This window comes from Pistacia vera, unplaced genomic scaffold (genome assembly GCF_008641045.1).
Source record: "Pistacia vera cultivar Batoury unplaced genomic scaffold, PisVer_v2 Contig856, whole genome shotgun sequence".
NCBI lineage: Eukaryota > Viridiplantae > Streptophyta > Magnoliopsida > Sapindales > Anacardiaceae > Pistacia > Pistacia vera.
This window is the reverse complement of record NW_022196730.1, coordinates 26,289-47,310: the sequence shown is the minus strand read 5'-3', so window position 1 is coordinate 47,310 and position 21,022 is coordinate 26,289. Positions and strand designations below refer to the sequence as shown.

The window sequence follows — 21,022 nt, the reverse complement described above, 5'->3', positions numbered from 1 at the left end:
CAGTCTGGCCATCTGTCTGAGGATGGTATGCTGTACTAAATGCCAATCTAGTACCCAAGTTTCTCTATAGACTAGTCCAAAAAGCTGAAACAAATATGGAATCTCTATCTTATACTATGGTCTTGGGCACCCCATGGAGTCTAACTATCTCCCTGACATAGATCTGGGCCAACTGATCTGAGGTAGTGCTATCCTTTACTGGAAGAAAATGGGTTGATTTCGTTAATCTGTCTATTATCACCCATATTGCATTATACCCCTTTTGAACTCTTGGAAGGCCTGTGATAAAATCCATGGATATACTTTCCCATTTCTATTCAGGAATGCTGAGTGGTTGAAGCAAACCTGATGGTCTTTGGTGTTATGCTTTCACCTATTGACAAACCAAACACTTAGTCACATAATCTCCAATATCTCTCTTCATACATGGCCACCAATAACTTTTCTTTAAATCTTGGTTCCTTCAGGATGAATAGTATATGGTGTATCATGAGCCTCCGCAAGAATCTTTCTTTTCAACTCAACATCTTGGGGAATGCATATATGATTTCAAAAACGGAGGACACCATCTAATAGGTGGAATTCTGATATCTTACCCTTAATCACTTGCTGACTTATTTTATGACACCACTCATCAACAACTTGTTTTTCTTTAATCTCTTCCAGCAAAGTAGGCTGAATGTCTAACCTGGCAAGACTTCCCGGTATCACCTTTATTTGGTCTTTGATCAACTCGCCCAACAACTCTTTCTGTCTTATGAGTTGAGACAAGTAGGCCTTTCTACTCAAGGTATCATCTACTACATTGGCCTTTCCAGGTTGATACTTAATTTCAGAATCATAGTCCTTTACCAGCTCTAACCATCTCATATGCCTCATATTCAACTCTCTTTGGGTGAAGAAGTACTTTAAGCTCTTATGATCCGTATAAATGTTACTTTTTGCTCCATACAAATAATGCCTCCATATTTTCAGTGCAAAAACTACAACGGCCAACTCTAAGTCATGCGTAGGGTATCTCATCTCATACTCTTTTAACTAACGAGAAGCATAGGCTATTACTCTACCCAACTGCATCAATACTGCACAAAGTCCCTGAAATGAGGCATCTGTATAAATGTCATATTCTACACCCTCCTGTGGTAACACAAGAATAGGAGCTGTGGTCAATCTTCTTTTTAACTCTTGAAAACTTTCTTCACAAGCATTCGACCATATGAAAGGAGTTCTCTATTTGGTGAGAGCTATAAGTGGCTTAGCCAACTGAGCAAACCCTGCTACAAACAGCTTATAGTAGCCTACTAGCCCCAAGAAACTTCTAACTTCCTTTACCGTCTTCGGCTGTTGCCATTCCAAAATCGCTTTTACCTTACTTGGATCTACTGATATACCCTTCTTTGAGACGATATGGCTTAGAAAGATAACTTGATCTAGCCAAAACTCATACTTAGAAAATTTGGCAAACAACTTCTTATCTCACAATCGCTGTAGCACAAATCTTAGGTGTTCTTCATGCTCCTCTTCTGTCTTAGAATAAATCAGGATATCATCAATAAACACCATTATGAATCGATCAAGACAATCCTGAAACACCCGGTTCATTAAGTCCACAAAGAATGCTGGAGCATTGGTTAACCCAAAAAGTATCACCACAAACTCATAATGCCCATATTTGGTTCGACAAGAAGTCTTGGCAATATCTTGCTCTGCAACCCTTACTTGGTGATAACCCGACCTCAAATCAATCTTTGAAAATATGGCTGCTCTTTTCAACTGATCAAACAAATCATCTATGCGAGGTAACGGGTATTTATTCTTCACTGTCACTTTATTTAACTCTCTGTAATCTATACACATCCGTAGAGATCCATATTTCTTCTTCATAAATAAAATTGGAGCACCCCAAGGAGAATGGCTAGGTCAAATAAAACCCTTGTCTAAGAGTTCCTAAAGCTACTTTTTCAATTCCTGAAGCTCAACTGAGGCCATCTGGTAAGGGTCTTTGGAAATTGGTGCTGTCCCTGGTGCTAGTTTAATACTGAATTCTACTTCTCTTTCCGGAGGTAAACCCGGTAAATCTTTTGGAAATACATCTAAAAACTCCCAGACTACTGGCACATTCTGAATCTCTGGTTGTGGGACATCACTACTGTGTACTACATGAGCAATATACCCTGAGCACCATTTTCTTAGCATCTTTCTGGCCTTTACACTGCTAATTAACATACTAAGCTGGTGACCCTTGCCAAAATTAAACTTATCTCCATCATCAAAATTAAATCTTGCTTTCTTCTTTCGACAATCAATTTCTACTCCAAATCTCCCCAGGAAATCCATGCCTAAAATAACATCAAAATTGAGCAGATCAAACACTATCAAATCCATTATACTCTTCTTCCGATAATCAATTTCTACTCCAAATCTCCCCAGGAAATCCATGCCCAAAATAACATCAAAATTGAGCAGATCAAACACTATCAAATCCATTATACTCTTCTTCCGACAATCAATTTATAATTTTTCCAGTTTGTTTCTCTACTTCATTCTTGAATTCTTTGAACTTTTCAAAAGATTCTGATTTGTATTTCATTAAATACAAATACACATACCTTGAATAATCATCAGTATAGGTAATAAAGTAATGAAAACCTCCTCTGGCCATTTCCTTAAATGGTCCATATACATTTGTATGTATTAATTCCAGTAATTCTTTGGCCCTTTCCCTTTTACTCTTAAAGGGTGACTTAGTCGTTTTTCCTTGAAGACAAGATTCATAGGCCGGATAGGGTTCTGAACCCAATGAACTTAAAAGTCTACTTTCTCCTAACTGGATTACTCTTTTGTCTCCTACATGACCTAATCTATGATGCCAAAGTAATTTATGATTAATTTCATTTCGAGTTCATTTATTTGTTATGGAATTCATTATGCTATGGCCATTTAATTCTAGCACATACAAACCATTTGTATTGATAGCTTTGCTAACAAGTTTATTTCCAAAATAAACTAAACATTAATTTCTATTGAACTATACACTGTAACCATATTTACATAATATAGAAACAAAAATTATTTTTCTGGTGGCTTTAGAAAAATACAGGACATTGTACAAATACAAAAGATGTCTTAATGGAAGCATCAAACTGCATGTTCCCATGGCTTTGGCAACAACAATTGCTCCATTCGCCATTCTTAACATGGCTTGATTTTTTGTCAGAGCATAACTATTCTGCAGATCCTGCAAACAAACACAAATGTGTGAAGTAGCAACTGAATCTAATATCCAGGATGAATTATTTGAACTAACACTTAATTCAAATTCAATGACATAGCATTGTGAGATACCTGATCCAATCTTCTCAATGAGAAGAGCTTTAGTCTTCTTAAGACTTTCTAGATAGAGAGGACAATTCCTCTTCCAGTGCCCTTTTTCTTTGCACCAAAACTATTGGACATTTTATTTAGATTTATTGGCTTGAGGTGCAACCTTTTTCCTAAACCCCTCCCCTGGGTTTTGTTCCCAATTTCTTTTGGAATTTCATTGGCTTTTTCTTCTTTGTCTTACTGGAAGAAACCATATTAACAACCTCCTGCCTTTTTCCTTTTCTTTCATAATCATAAAACTGTTGAATCTCATTCAACAAATCAGGAAGTTTTCTCTCAATCCTATTGAGATGATAATTGTTGATGAAAGGTGTGAAACTTGAAGGTAGAGATTGAAGAACTAAATCCACCTTGAGGGTGTCTGGCATTTCAATTTTCATGGCATGTAATTGCCCCAGAATATTAATTATTTTCATGACATGTTCTTCTTGTGACACTCCCTCTTTCAACTTCATTCCAAATAAAGTTGAACTTAATTCATATTGTCTTATCCTTGAATTTTCACAGTACAACTCTTGTAACACATGGTAAATTTCATTAGCACTTTTCATCTCTTCACACTTTCTCTGGAGCTCGTCACTCATCGATGCTATCATACAAGAGAGAGCTTTAAGTTCATCTTCCTTCCATTTTTTATATTCATTATGCTCATCAGAAGGAGCATCAAAAGGAGGAGGTTCAGGCATGGGCGTTTCTAAAACATAGGCTATGTTTTCTGAATTCAATATTATTGTCAGTTTCCTTAGCCAATCATTGAAATTACTACGGTTTACTAACTTGTTGTTCTCATCCAAGATTTTCAACAATAGATTATTCATCTTTTACGGTTTAATATTTTATGAGAGATGCTGCAAGGAAATTAAAAATTATGAGTGTTTTGTCATATATATCTTTTATTAAGCTAATCTAATTAGCTCCCATTATTTTATTCAAATCGTATATTTCCCTGGATAAAGTTTCAGAAATTTTGCTAGATTAAAATTTCTACTGGGGAATCAAATTTAATAAACCTCACATAATAGAAATCTTGGTCCATTAAATTCAATAAGTAGGAAACTATTTCCTTTTATATCACCATATAAGCTATGATTCATCTCCTTGCCTCTAGTTTCAGATACCTCACATAATAGAAATCTTGGTACCCTAGACTAGTTAAATCCGACCCATTATGCTTTCTTAAAATAGAATTCCTATTATACCCTCACATATTAGAAATCTTGGGTACAATGAGAATTTCTATCCAAGAACTAAGACAATCAATTCTATGTCATTAATTAGCATCCCTCACATAATATAAATCTTGGGATCTCTAATTCTATGGCAAAGAATTAATTGACTTATAATGGAAGGCTTAGACTTAGTATTTTAATTAGGGAAGATTTAAAGATTAGGTTTTGTTTTAGGTTAATGTGTTAATATCTACCCTATACATATCCACCATATGTATCAACTAAATATAAAACATAAACCCCAAACTACAAGCCTAAAACTAAATGTTATGCCATAAAATTAAGTTTCAACACTTCATATAAATATTAAAACTTAACTATAAACAATGGCACAATTAATATGCATAAATCATGCAAGCATATTACATGCTTAAAAAAGGCATCACATGTTATCAAACATAACAAATATGCATTGTATTAATATAACACATATATACCCAATATATCTAATAAATTACCCATTAATAATCATTAATGAAACTTTAGGTGATAATGGAACACTTACATTAAATAAGCAATTATACAACAACAATTTGGCAATGAAAAGTTGGGGGAGTAAATTTATGCTTATCTTATCACATCGAATATCAATATACATTAATGATTAATTCAATTAATCTTATCAAAGACATTATGGGTTTTTGAGTTACCTTTAACAACCCATAATTGCCTATTCTATATTCCTTCCTACTTCAAAATAGGTAGAAAAAGGCATTTGCTGCAGTCTCCAAGACCTTACCTTGGACTAAACACTCGTCCTCAAAGCCAGGTACATAACAAATTGGTATTAGAGCTGGTTATGGAGCAACGAATGGAAAGATTGGACCTTGAAGTAGGGAAAGTTTCATCCGGTCAAGAGAAGCTATTAGAGAAAGTCACTGAACATATGAATGAATTGTTTGCGGCACTTAGCAATCGCATTGACAATCTTTCTACTCCACCAAAGATCCATGAGGGGAGCTCTCAATCACTAGTCCGTGGTTCTGGAATAAGAAACAATGGCAACAGTGGCATGGGATCATCCATTCAACCCAATGCACCAAAATTGGTAAAACTCAACTTCCCTCGCTTCAATGGCAATGAAGACCCCACTAGTTGGCTATGCAGGGCTGAGTAATTCTTTGAGTTTCAAAGAACACTTGAGGAAGAGAAAGCAGCTTTAGCATTCTTTCTCCTAGAGGGAGATGCGTAGTTGTGGTACCAACTCCTCAAGCAGGACAAGTAGCTCCTATCTTGGGATACATTTAAAGAAAGTGTACATGTGAGGTATGGTCCTATGAAATTTCAAGATTTTTTTGCTGACCTCATTAAGTTGTGCCAGGCTGGAGGGGTTTGTGAGAATCAAACCCAATTTGAAAGGTTACTATCACGAGCTGAGACTGTATCAATCTCACAACAAATCAACTATTTTGTGAGCGGTCTAAAAGTAAATCTACAAGCAGATGTTAAGGCGTGCAATCCCACAAGTTTGGCAAGTGCAATTGGATTGGCCAGGTTGTATGAGACTATGAACAATGCCCAAAGGAAAACAACAACAGAAGTGCACAAGGGAGCTTCCAGCCCAGCAATACTTAACAACCGCTCCCCTATGTTTGTTAAACACATGACGCCGGAAGAGTTGCAAGAAAGAAGAAACAAGGGCCTATGTTTTCGTTGCAATGAAAAATTTACTCTAGGTCACAAGTGCTAAAAGGCAATTCCTTTGGTTCTTCAAATATGTTTTCGTTGCAAGCTATTTACTCTGGGTCACAAAGATATATTTGAAGAACCAAAGGAATTGCCTCCCTCATGCACACATGACCACAAAATACCTCTGGTTTCATGCAGAAATCTAGTCAGCGTTCGTCCATATAGATATCCACATTTTCAGAAGGATTGTTAGAGTAGATGCTCTAGAGCTAATCAATTATTGTAGAATTGACTCTTTGTAATAATGTTCATTAATAAAAGACATTTTATTTTATATCGCGTAAATCATTATTATTGCAATATGTATTGATATATGTCCTTAGAATGGTAGAGCCGTGACGAGGGTATCAAGTGTTTCAAATCTTGATAGTGAGAACCCTATGAGCACATATGGTGGCCATTCTAGAAACGTCCGTAGCCCCAGTATTATTCTGAACTAAGGGCACAGATAATACGGTAAGGCTATCATAGTGTTGAACGACCCTGTCGAAAGGCAGTGACTGATCTCACTTGTCAAGGTTGTTTGGTGACAACCTGGTGCAACACATGGGTGTTTGTTGTAGGCGATTACACCACAGCAAGTTCACTGGACTGACCCACCAGAGGATTCCATATGGATGGTAACCCCAGTGTCTATGGAACAAATCCTCTAACGAATGGTGGTGCATGTGATCCTTAGACTTGAGATCACCGGAGCGCCTTGTGCACCGATTGGTGTAGTTTGACACTAGCCTAACGCAGTTCTATTCAGAGCTGTCAATACAGTGGTGATTGGCTACATCAAGGAGTGTATCAAGACTATGGTGGATAGACAGAGGATTCATCACTCCTAGGTATGAGAGAATTTATCTCACGGCGCAATTTAGTATATAGCAATGACACTAAAACTGTGGCCACAGTGGGATTGAGTTGTTGCTCTATCCAGTTTATAATATAGGTCATTGGTCTAGAAACTGAATATATAATATCGAAAGTAACCGAAGGTTGACACTATTTCTATGCCTTCGTCTCATCGAGATAACGGATTATGAAAGGATCGAATTGTACGGTAACCATATCGTTGACAAGTAGCTACTTTGCTGAATCCGAATTTATGGGGTAGCCATGATGCGTTGCTAGGGGCCAATCTTGGTCTGTGTATTAGTGAGACGATTAATTGGTGTTAATCGTGATACTATACACTATCGGTATGATGAGGAGCCTATGGGTCACGCACATAGAAGATAATTTAAGAGCCAAGAAGAAAGAAGGGTGTTTTCGTCTTTTTTAGGTGAAAGGGTATTTTGGTAATTTCACAGTGTAATTAAATTTGCTAAGGTCGTAGCCTTTATTTAATTTATTAGAAAAATTAAATAAGTGAAATTACGTTTAAATATGTGTTTTCATATATTTAATTAAATCATCATTATTGTTAAATGTTAATATATAGATTAAATATATATTAATTGATTTTAATTGAGATAATGATGAAATAAATATAAAATATCTAATTGGGTGTGTTTGATAACATGGAATGTTTGGGTTGGAGCCCAAGCGTATTCCATATGGGAATAGGGCAACTAAGTTTTCAATATAAAAGAAAAGAGTTATTTGTAAAATGTGTGTTAATTGATTCATTGTTCATTTTCTCTTTGAAAACAAAACATAGCAGCCCCAAACTCTCTCCCACGGCAGTATTTCATTTTGCCCAAAATCAATTCATTTGATTTTTCTTCTTTAATCTTAAAACTAAGGAGGATCTAGCAAATCCCTCCTTAGTTCTTTGTGATTGTCTTCGTGTGGACTACGTAGGTTCGATCCTACACTTGGGTCGGTAGCAAAAACTTTCATTGACAAATTTGGAGGAGCCTCCAAACATGCGTATATTTTTCTAAACTCATGATTAATTTTTGCAGATTTCTATTTTAACATAAACTGTAAAATTGTACCTTTGATTTTGGCTCAATGGAAACGATCCTTGTTATTATGATTTTGTTTTCCGCTGCATATATAGACCGTTTCCTAACAAGGTGGAGATTGAACGCCTTGTTAATGAGATGTTGAAGACCGGAGTAACTCGACCATGTAATAGCCCATACTCTTCCCCGGTCTTGCTTGTTAAAAAAGGAGATGGCTCATGGCGGATGTGTGTTGATTACTATGCTCTTAATCAACTCACTGTTAAAGACAAATTTCCCATTCCAGTTATCGACGACCTGTTGGATGAACTATATGGGGCGCAATACTTCTCAAAGTTGGATATCCGATCTGGATATCATCAAATTTGTGTCAATCCTGAGGACATTCCAAAGACGGCCTTTCATAGGAAATGCATCGATCTCTACCTCAACCTTGTGTTGGTTTTATTAGTTTTGAGTTACCTTTAACAACCCATAATTGCCTACTCTAGATTCCTTCCTACTTCAAAATAGGTAGAAAAAGGCATTTGTTGTAGTCTCCAAGTCCTTACCTTGGACCAAACAATCGTTCTCAAAGCCAGGTATAGAACAAAAAATCTTGAAATTTCGTGGACCATACCTTGCGTGTACACTTTATTTAACTGTATCCCAGGATGCTCGTCCTGCTTGAGGAGTTGGTACCACAATTGCGCATCTCCCTCTAGATGAAAGGATGCTAAAGCCACTTTCTCTTCCTCAAGTGTTCTTTGAAACTCAAAGAATTGCTCAACCCTGCATAGCCAACTAGTAGGTTCGTCATTGCCATTGAAGCGAGGGAAGTCGAGTTTTACCAATTTTGGTGCATTGGCTTGAATGGATGATCCCATGCCACCGTTGCCATTGTTGCATATTCCAGAACCACAGACTGGTGATTGAGAGCTCCCCTCATGGATCTTTGGCAGAGGAGTAGAAAGATTGTCAATGCGATTGCTGAGTGCCGCAAACAATTCATTCATACGTTCAGTGACTTTCTCTAATAGCTTCTCTTGACCGGATGAAATTGTCCCCACTTCATGCTCCAATCTTTCCATTTGTTGCTCCATAACCGGCTCTGATACCAATTTGTTCTGTACCTAGCTTTGAGAACGAGTGTTTGGTCCAAGGTAAGGACTTGGAGACTACAACAAATGCCCTTTTCTACCTGTTTGAAGTAGGAGGGAATCTAAAGTAGGCAATTATGGGTTGTTAAAGGTAACTCAAAAACTAATAAAACCAACACAAGGTTGAGGTAAAGATTGATGCATTTCCTTTCATTAAAACTCCTATTTATAATAGGAAATCTGTTACAATTCAGCTAGAATTCAGCTATCACACCCACTACCCCATTGGAATAGGACTCTAGAGCAAACAAAGTAACTAAATCAACATAACTACAGACATGTTCCCAACTCTTCATTCTGACTTATTCAAACTAAAAACTAACTACTCACACAAAGCAATAATAGCTCCAGGATAAATATTCCAAGTACTGACCCAACATATAACACTCCATCCCCCTTAAAAAGAGCTCTTGACCTTAAAAGCAAATGTGGGATAACGTTGCCAAAATTCTCCCAAATTTTCCTGTTGCATCACTTGGGGATAAGCCTTGCCAATGAACTAATATTTCTTCCTTATTTTTGTGAGCCTGTTTGTCAAGGATTGCTTGTGGACGTGGGACAATCCTTCTGTCTTCATGGACTTCAGGCAATTGAGTCTACACTTCAACATTGCAGCCAATTTTTTTCTTCAATAGTGAGACGTGAAAGATAGTGTGAATGCGAGACTAAGGTGGCAACTCCAACTTGTAAGCAACTGCTCCAATTCGTGGCAATATTTTGAAAGGACCAAAGTAGCATGGAGATAATTTGAGGTTACGCCTTAGAGAGATAGAAGCTTGATGATAAGGTTGCAAACGCAGATATACCCAGTCGCTAATTTGGAACTCCCGTTCAACATGAGCCACATCATAAAAATTTTTCATGCATGCCTGAGCTTCTTTGATTGTGATGCGCAACTATTGGACGGAAACTCCAATCGCTGTGTTTGGATGGCAAAGAGGAATAAAGTGACTGTATGTAGATAAGCGATCAACTGCTACGAAAATGGTGGATTTCCCATGCGAGTGCGGCAATCCATCAATAAAATCCATAGAAATGTCTGCCCATATTTTTGTAGGAATAGGGAGTGGTTGAAGGAGTCCAGCAGGTTGAGTATTTTTTTTATTTGTTGCGTTGGCATGTATCACAATTTCGAATAAATTATTTAAATTGAGATTTCATGCCTTGCCAATAGAAATTGTCACGGAGTCGATGTAGAGTTTTTTGATAGCCTTCACGAGTGTTGTTGTGGAACTGGGCAAGAATATCTTGACAAAGAGAAGAGTCTTCTGCCAAGTAAATTAGTCTTCTGCCAAGTAAATTCTATCTTTGAAAACTAGGATACCATCTTGATATCTCCAAGGGCCCATTGAATTATCATCTAGGTGTAACTGCACCAAACGCTGAAGCTTTGGATTAGCCAAAACCTCCACAAGCATGAGCGATAAAGATTGAACGTCTACAAAGTTGAACCAACTATTAAAATTAACGGTCAATGGTCAAAGTTAACAGCCCACGGGCCGAATAGACCCAATTTTGACCTTAGACAATATTATAGTTATTATTTAGTTTGATATTATATTATGTATAATTTGTTAGTCACTAAAGTGGCCAAATTAGAATGATTATCCCATAGATATCAAACTAAGTTAGATTTAATTACTCATGATCGTTAGATGCTTTAAAGAGATGACATGATGTAGTTGACATGAGTAATTTGAAGTTCATAAATTATAGGATAGTTAAGGATCGCCTAAAGGTAGATTAGTTAATCCTATAATTATGAACATAACTGTGGTTAATTAATGTATTTGACTGGGTGTGTTTAGTATATCCAAAGATAATAAACATGTCTAACGAAAGTACTTTTGATTACCAAAAGAAAATTACAACAACTAAGTTTAATTATCATATATTGTTATATCTCCCAAAGGAGATTTTCAATATACATTTACGCTTTAATAATAATAAATTTTAATATCTAAACCTACAATTATGTATTAGGTATAAAACTCAAAGCTTTAATGTGTAAGCATAATTTTATTTTTGTAGCATCTGCTCTTCATGCCTCATCTGTTGTTAAATTTAATGGGTTCAATTATAATGAGTGGAGTGAGCAATTCGAGTATTACTTAGGTGTTCAGAATCTCAACCTTGCACTTATGACAGAGAAACCAACTGATCTCACTGAGAGCAGCACTGATGAGGAGAGGTCTTTCCATAGAATGGGAGAGGTCAAATATATTGAGCCTGAAGTTTTTACGAATGACAATGGTGAAGGAAATTAAGACCTCATTTCCTGCCACAGAATATGCTAGAGAATTTATGAGATTAGCTAAAGAGACTTCTCAGTCTGAGGTCGTTGACAAGTCTCGTACTAGGGAATTAATGAGTGGGCTGACCTCTATGAAATATGATGGTTCTTGTAGCAATTATGAACATGTGACTGAGATGTCAAATATAGCAGCAAGAATTAGAAACATGGGAATGTCTGTGGACGAAAATTTCCTAGTTCAGTTCGTTATTAATTCTTTACCTTCTCAATTAGTCCATTTCAAATTAATTATAATACAATTAAAGATAAATGGACTATGACTAAGCTTCAAACTAAGTTAGTACAAGAGGAGGAAAGATTGAAGAAACAAGGAGTTCATTTAGTTAATCTAGTGGGCCCGTCTAAAGTTAAGAAGAAATCCAACAAGAAGTATGGAAAGGGCAAAAGGCCACTGAAGATTAATGAGTCTTCTGCTGAAATCCATAAAAAGGATAAGACTAAAGAAAAGTGTCATTCCTGTAAGAAAGTTGGACACTATATGAGGGATTGACTAAAACGTAAGGCATGGTCTGAAAATAAAGGTAAGCCTAGTGCTTTTGTATGTTTCGAATCATATTTATCAGAAGTTCCTTATAATACTTGGTGGATTGATTCTAGATGTACCACTCATATTTCTAATACTATGTAGGGATTCGTTATGACCCAAACTATAAACGACAATGAAAAATTTGTATACATGGGAAATCGGGTCAAAGCATGAGTTGAAGCTGTTGGAACCTATCATTTAATTTTAAGTACTGGACATCATTTAGATTTGTTTAATACTCTTTATGTACCGGAGTTATCCCGTAATTTAATATCTTTATCTAAACTTGATTTAGAAGGATATTCTTTTAAATTCGGGAATGAATGTTTCAGTTTATTTAAACATAATTGTTTAATTGGTTCTGGTGTGCTTTGTGATGGATTGTATAAATTACATCTTGATAGTTTATTTGATGAGACACTGTTGACCCTGCATCATAGTATAGGAACAAAACATGCTTCTGTGGATGAGAAATCTGCTTATTTATGGCATAAATGTTTAGTCCATATATCAAAAGAAAGAATGCAAAGATTAGTAAAGAATGGAGTCTTAGCTGATTTGGATTTTACTAATCTTGGCATTTGTGTGGATTGTATTAAGGGAAAACAAACTACGTCCACAGTTAAGAAAGCAGGCACTAGAAGCACATAACTCCTTGAACTAATAATCACAGATATATGTGGTCCATTCGACATACCTTCTTTTAGTAGGGAAAGTTATTTTATCACTTTTATATATGACTTTTCACGTTATGGATATGTCTATTTATTGCATGAGAAATCTCAATCTGTTAATATCCTGTAGGTATTCATTATTGAAGTTGAGAGGCAATTAGATAGAAAGGTGAAAGTAGTACGATCCTATAGAGGTGGTGAATATTATGGTAGATATAATGAATATGGACAATGGCTAGCTCCATTTGCTAAATTCCTAGAAAGTTGTGGCATATGTGCTCAATATACAATGCCAGGGACACCGCAGCAAAATGGTGTTGCAGAAAGATGTAATCGTAAGTTATGGATATGGTTAGGAGTATGTTGAGTAACTCCTCATTGCCCTCATCATTGTGGATGTGTGCATTAAAGACTGCTGTATATTTATTAAATAGGGTTCCTAGTAAGGCAGTTCTAAAGACTCATTTTCAACTGTGCATTAAAGACTCATCATTGTGGATGTGTGCATTAAAGATACATTGAGGCACCTGCATGTTTGTGGTTGCTCGGCGAAGTTAGGATCTATAATCCATATGAAAAGAAACTTGATTCAAGATCGATCAATGGATTTTTTATTGGTTATCCAGAAAAATCTAAAGGGTATCGTTTTTACTGTCCTAACCATAGTTCAAGAATAGTTGGAACTGGAAATTTAAGGTTCATTGAGAATGGTGAAGCTAGTGGGAGTGTTGAACCATGTAAAGTGGATATTCAAGAAGTCAAGGTACATGTTCCTACGCCTATGACTTCTACTGACGTTGTGGTTCCTTTAGTTGTTAGACGTTCTGATAACAATCAAGAGCAACAAATAATTGAGCAAGCACTTCCTAATAATGTAGCAATCAATGAATCTGTAATAGATAAGCCCACATGAAATAGTAAATGAACAACAAGAAGTGACATTAAGAAGATCTCAAAGACAAAGGAGATCTGCCATTGTCAATGATTATGTGGTTTATCTTTAAGAGTCAGAATTTGACTTGGGAATGGAAACAGATCCAATTTTGTTTTCACAAGCCCTTCAAAGTGATAATTCTGCAAAGTGGTTAGACGCCATGAAAGAAGAGTTAAAATCAATGGAATACAATGAAGTCTGAGATTTAGTAGTATTGCTTGAAGGTTGTAGAACAGTCGGGTATAAATGGGTCTTTAAGGCCAAGTGCAACTCTAATGACAATATTGAACGTTACAAGGCCAAACTTGTTGCTAAAGGTTTTACTTAGAAAGATGGTCTTGATTACAGCGAGACCTTTTCACCAGTTTCCTTAAATGATTCTTTTAGAATTATTATGGCAATGGTAGCCCATTATGATTTGGAGCTCCATCAAATGGATGTGAAAATTACCTTTCTGAATGGGAATTTAGAAGAAGAAGTGTACATTCCAATTGAAGGGAAGGAACACATGGTGTGTAAATTAAAGAGATCAATATATGGACTGAAACAAGCTTCCAGGCAGTGGTACCTCAAGTTTCATAATACTATTATAACTTTCAGATCTAAGGAAAACACTATTAATCGGTGTATATATCTAAAGGTAAGTAGGAGCGCATTTGTAATTCTAGTTCTATATGTTGATGACATCTTGCTTGCTACTAATAATCTTAATATGATGTATGAAACCAAGAAATATCTCTTTAAGAACTTTGAGATGAAGGATATGAGTGAGGTATCCTATGTGATTGGAATTGAAATTATTCGTGATAGACCACAAGGATTGTTGGGATTGTCTCAAAAAACTTATATCAACAAAGTTCTGGAGAGATACAATATGGATAAGTGCTCTGCAAGTCTAGTTCCAATTCAGAAAGGTGATAAGTTGAGCCTTAAGCAATGCCCACAAATTGAATTGGAACGTAAGCAAATGGAGCATATTCCTTATGCATCTGTTGTTGGAAGTTTAATGTATGCTCAAATATGTACCAGACTAGACATTAGTTTTGTGGTCGGCTTGCTGGGCAGATATCAGAGTAATCTTGGAATGGATCATCGACGAGTTGCAAAGAAAGTGTTGAGATATTTACAAGGGACAAAGGATCATATGCTTACCTATAGGAGATCTTATTGTCTCGAGGTAATTGGATATTCAGATTTAAATTTCGCTGGCCGTGTAGCCACCCGGAAATCCACATTTGGGTACGTATTTATGTTAGTTGGAAGAGCAGTTTCATGGAAAAGTGGAAGCAGTTTGCCATTTCTGCTTCCACTATGGAGGTTGAGTTTGTGGCATGCTTTAATGCCACAGTTCAAGGATTATGGCTGTAGAATTGTAATGACTCTTTTCTAGCTAGTATACTCGTAAAATAACAGTAAAACTCACTAAATATAAATATAAGAAGATATGCATATAAACGAGTATAAAATTATGGGCCCATATTTAATTTTCTTTATATAGAAATCTTTACATAATATAATAAAGTCTCAAAATAGTAACTCGACAGTTTTGCCCAACCCTTCCACTGTGTGATGTTCCAAGTAACCGCATCTCACCTATTACTTGCAAAAACATTTAAAACAACGAGGTGAGCACTAATTGCTCAGTAAGTAAACCCGCTATGCTACCCTTCTCTCTCCGTTGCTTAAATTCTGAATTTCTTTCCTTACTTTACACTTCCCTATTCTTCTATGTTCTTTCTCTACCCTTACTTTGATTTTCTCTCTGTTCTTTCTCTATTCTAATTTCCCACTACTCAGATAATGGGCATGGTATTATACATATATATGATGCAAATGCACAAATGCATAAAATATGCATTTTGTTTTCTGTTCTTATTCTGTTTTTCTTTCTTTTCTATGCTTCTTTCTTTCTTTCTTTTCTTTCTTATTCTTTTGCCGATCGGACTCGGTTAAGGCATGGATTCAGAACCTTGGTCGTGTGAGTGTATTCTTTTTTCTTGTGTATAGCCCTCATCCACATGCACTCTTATGGACAGTACCAATTCTTCTTTCTTATTCTTAGGCCGTTCACTAAAGGCGGTGTGCATGCAGGGAAAATTCTTCTTGTCACTCACGGGTTCCCCATCGCAACAACCTTTTCTTCTTTTTATCTTTTTACACTTCTTTAAATAAAAATTCATATTTGAACTTCTTTAATATTCTCATTTCGTCTTTCTATTTACTCTTTAACATTCTTTAGTGTTTTTTTTATGCTCTTATGAGTATGTATGCATGTAGATGGTTTCATGCTTATAATTCTTTCTAAATTCACATGTTTAAATACAATTATGCAATATGGAATGCAAACATTTCATTCTCTACCATTTACAAACTCATCTCAATATAACACATAATCATACTCATACATGCACTTCTCTTTGACATTTCATCAAACAACTTATGTGCACAAAGCAACTCTAATCTGGCTACACTTCTATCTCTTTTCTAAGCCACCAAAAATTTGGTATAACATCCTCCATATTTAACGCCAAACCTGTCCAAAATGTACACTCCAAAATTTCTACTCCAATTCTTCCAAATTTCATCCAAACTCACATCAAATATCAAATATACCAACACTACTTCTTATGGATAAGTTCTAATCATCATTCAACACCAAATCCATTAACAATTCTTCATATAAAACACATATATATACATAAAAGGAATTCTCTACACAATATTACTTAAATCATACTTAGGGTAGGATTTACTTCCCTTATATGTGAGCAATCCAAGACTTTCAAAATCTTCTTTGAACCAACTCTCTTTCTCTTAAATCCTATGAACACAAATCATCAAAATTCAACACTTTAAAAAATTAAAACTCACTTCTTGGTGCAAGGATCTTACCTAAGGATGCTTGGGATTGAAAATCCACTAAAAAGCACCCAAAATCTATAAATTTCCCTTGAAGAAGAATTGAAGAAAATGAGAGGATTTGAAGGTGAAGGTGGCGTAAAAATGGATGAAGAATGGCTAGCGTTTCATTCTTCAATTCTTGATATAACATATTATTATTCATAGTTTCCCATTTTGCCCTTACACTTTGTATGAAATTTCATCTATGTCCCTTAGTCAATTACCAAAATGCCCTTATTTTTATTAACTTCTCCATGTTATTCTATCTCTTTTCACTCCCTACTTTTTCAACTTATTTTGAGTGAAAAGACCATTTTACCCCTAATGAAATTTTAAGGCATTTTCTTCACATTTTTTTCAAAATAACTTTAACAAAAATCAACTAAGGGTAAAAGGGCATAAGTAAAGCTACGTACCTCGATGTGGGTGTTACAAGAATGTTATTTTAGGGCTTAAGATTGTCGACAGTATTGTCAGGCCACTAAAAATTTATTGGGATTGTCGACAGTATTGCCAGGCCACTGAAAATCAACTAAGGAATGTTCTTCTTTAACGGAAAAATATTTCAATTCCATATGTCGACAATATTTCCAGGCCATTGAAAATTTACAGGAAGGTTGAAAATCGATGGTGAAGCTAACGGTGTGTCTACCTTTAGTGAGGTAAACAACTTTCTCTAAAAGAACATGTGCATCCTCATGGCATGCTGCTAGTCTACAAAGTTGCCGTGAAAAAGGATGTGTCACTACTAGGGGATTTTTCACACGGGCATCAGTTGGCCTCGATGCAAGGTGTGTGGTGAAATTGATGTTGATGGCTAATGAGCTTCCTGGAAAGCCAACATGGAAGTTGCACCATAATTCTTAGCAAGTTTATTTGACATGTGCTGAGGTAAAATCTTTGATTGGTTGATTCTAAGTGTGTGTATTTTTTTTGGTGGAGTATGATAATTCTCTACACCGTGAGAATTATGAATGTCTATGAAGACAGTGATGTGTAATATAAGCTTTGACGACTTTGTGCGGATAGTGGTTATGGTTTGTCTAAGTCGTTGTTTAATGGCTAAGAGAAATGTGTGGCTATGGTTCGCTCTTTAAGGCTATAAATAGGGGGCATTGGTATGGTTTCAAGTATCCCAAGTTGAAAGAGAAGAGTGTCCAAATTAGAGAGAATTAGAAAGCTTTGCGTCAAACTTTGAGTTAGAGAATTTGTGTGGGAAATTTTCTTGGGTGTAATTATCTCCTGGGTGTGAGAAAATTACTGAGAATGTGAGTGATTGTAATCTTCTTTACATAATGAATTTTCTCAGGTTGTCTTTGACAACGATAGTGGTTTTTCTCTGGTTTTGGAGTTTCCACTTAATTCTTGTGTTGTGAGATTGTGCTCTTAATTCTTCAATTTCTATTTTTCTATATTGTGTGACAGTTTTTTCCTATAGAATTAAGCTAGGTCTAGTCTAAGAGAGAATTTAGGTTAGTGCATGGATTAATTCTAGTTTGGTATATTGGCATTAATGTTTTCTTTGTATGAGTGACAATAACCTTTTCCGGAAGCACATGTTTATTGGTTACTAAACCCAAATAAAAACCAAAAAAATTTATCCCCTTGTTCATTTTTGTTGGTTGTATACTCATAGAAGGAATACTAAGAAGTTGTTGTGCTAACAATCTCCATGTGTATGGGTTAATTCTATGATTTGGAAAGCAAAAACATTTTTTCCATGATTATATATACAAGAAAAACATAGGTAACTTGAAAGAGATCAAATATGGTTGCTCATATGCAGAATTTGAGTTGTTCATGCCCAAACCCTCATTTGAATAAGACAATGCTTACAAATAGTAAGATACGAGTTTTCTCTAGTTAACCTCTCATGGATTTTAACAAGGGAAATTTTGTTGTTTAAGCCTAGCTCAAGGTGAACAGTGCTTAGTCATCAATATACTTTTGCCCACCACTTTGAATGGGCTTATCATCATTATTGACAATATATTATTTGGCCTATGTTTGCCAATAAGTAATGCTTGTCGCTCGTGATTACAAGACAATTTTTATAAAGAGTTTAGGTTTGTGTAAATTGTGTAGTGTGTTTTTTGAGCTATCAATGTGTTAGTTTTGTTTACTTTCAAAGGTTAGAGAGTCATAGAAAATTAGAGAATTTTTTTCAAGGACTTACATGGATTTGACTGAATCAGAGTGGATTGTACAAGGGTTTAAAGGCTTAGGTCTGTGATTAAACTGGAGCAAATAGACTTGTATGTGTCTTATTTTCTAGTTGATTGATCACATCCCATGGACGTAATTAAGTAGATTTTTTGTCGAATTCCGTAAATTTGGTGTTCTTGTCTATGGTTGCTATTTTATTTAAATTTTCCTTTATTTTTTTAACACATAGGTATTTTAATGTGATAATTTTTACTTACAATTGGTATCAAAGCAAGTTAACTTAATGGAAGCGATATCTATAAAAGAAGAAAAGTAACAATTGATAGATTCAATGGCATTGCTTTTGGGTTTCAGAAGATGCAAATTGAAGATTATCTCTATCAAATTCTCCTAAAAAGAAAACCAAAAGGGGCAAAGGATGAATATTATATTAACATTGTCTCGCAACATTTCTTTCAATATGGCGAAAGAAACGACAATTGTAGGTCTTATGGCTACTCTTGCAAATTGTGTATGAAAAGCCTTCTGCCTCTAACAAGGTTATTCTGATGTGACAATTATTCAATTTGAAGATGAAGGCGCATCTGTTACTGATGTTAAGATAGAGCAATGTTGTGCTTACAACCGAGTCATACAACCAAGCAAAAAAAAAAAAAATATATATATATATATATATATATAAGAGTTAGTCAAATATGGAAGACATGGTTCTTAATTACAAGTTCAAAATATTGTTAACAACCTTAAACATTGTTGGACACTCTATTTGGTCAAGGTTGTAATGTTGTTTGCCTCAATGGAGAATAATGAGTCTCGAGTCATTAAAGTGGAAACTTTAGGGCACAGGCACTTATGTGTTCGAAGTGCATCGAACGAATCTCGTGAATTTAATATTTAATATCAATATCATAATTGAATATTAAATTCACACTCCGGCAATTAAGGGCGTGCCTATCTAAATCGTCAATTGATATAATAGCTCTTGTTTATAGTATATTAAATTAGAATAAAAGATGAGACCACATGTACATGATTAATACCCTAGCTAGTTGAGAGGATGTGCTTATAAGCACTGAGAACTCTAATTCATAAATAAGAAATTCATGACTCCTAAGTGAAGTAAGAATATTACCTTGAGGATTTTTCAAGGATTTGGGTAATAATTTTGTTAAAGTATATGCCCTAGAGCCAATCAAATATTATATATTGACTCTATGCATCGTGTTACTCTATTAATAAAAGACATTATTTATATTATGAAAATCATATTCCATATGTATGTGATAATATATGTCCTTAGAGTGGTGGAACTATGACGAGGGAATCTAGCAGTTATAAGTCTTGATTGTGAGATCCCTATAAACACATGCATTTGGTGGCCATTCTAGAAACGTCCATAACCCTAGTATTATTTTGACTTAGGGCATAGATAATTCATAAAGACTATTATAGCGTTGAACGACCTTACCAAAAGGTAGTGACAAATCTCACTGTCAAAGTTGTTTGGTGACAACTTGGTGTGACGCATGGGTGCTTCTTATTCATGAGTTCACTAGACTAGCCCATACAGAGGATTCCACATAGATGGTAACCCCAATGCCTATGGAATGCATCCTCTATCGAATGGTGGTGCATGTGATCCTTAGACTTGAGAGCATCAGAGCGTCGTGTGTAAACATTGGTGTAGTTTGATACTATCCAAACGTAATCCTATCTAGGGTTGGCAGTATGATAGTGATTGGCTACATTAAGAAGTACATTAAGGCTATGGTCAGTTGACAAAGGATTCATCACTCTTGGGTACAGAAGAAATTATCTCAGTGAGATATTCGGTAAAAGGCAATGACCTTAAATCTGTGGCCACAGTGGAATCTAGTTGTTGGTCGTATGGTCGATTGGTCCGATAACCGAATATAAATATGTCAAGGTGGTTCATACTTGAAGCTGACATTATTTCTATGCTTCAAGCCTTGATGAGATAATAGATGATGAAAAGATTGAATTGCACGATAACTATACCGTTGACATGTAGCTAATTTGTTAAATCTGATTCTATAGGGTGGCCATGATGCCTTGTTAGAGGCTAATCTTGGTCTGTGCTAATGAGACGATTAATATGGTGTTAATCGCAATATTACCCACCACCGATATCATAAGGAGTCTACGGG

The 21,022-nt window shown here is 35.6% G+C and overlaps 1 protein-coding gene across 1 annotated transcript; it reads right to left on the bottom strand.

Moving 5' to 3' along the window:
• Positions 1-3,494: 3,494 nt before the first annotated feature.
• Positions 3,495-4,070, bottom strand: LOC116118690. The gene has a single exon (XM_031404669.1). The coding sequence runs from the start codon at positions 4,068-4,070 to the stop codon at positions 3,495-3,497; it is 576 nt and encodes a 191-aa protein (XP_031260529.1).
• Between the last annotated feature and the right edge of the window lie 16,952 nt (positions 4,071-21,022).

Coding starts and splice junctions, on each gene's coding strand:
- LOC116118690 (XM_031404669.1), bottom strand. CDS start 4,070: ATGCCTGAACCTCCTCCTTTTGATGCTCCTTCTGATGAGCATAATGAA.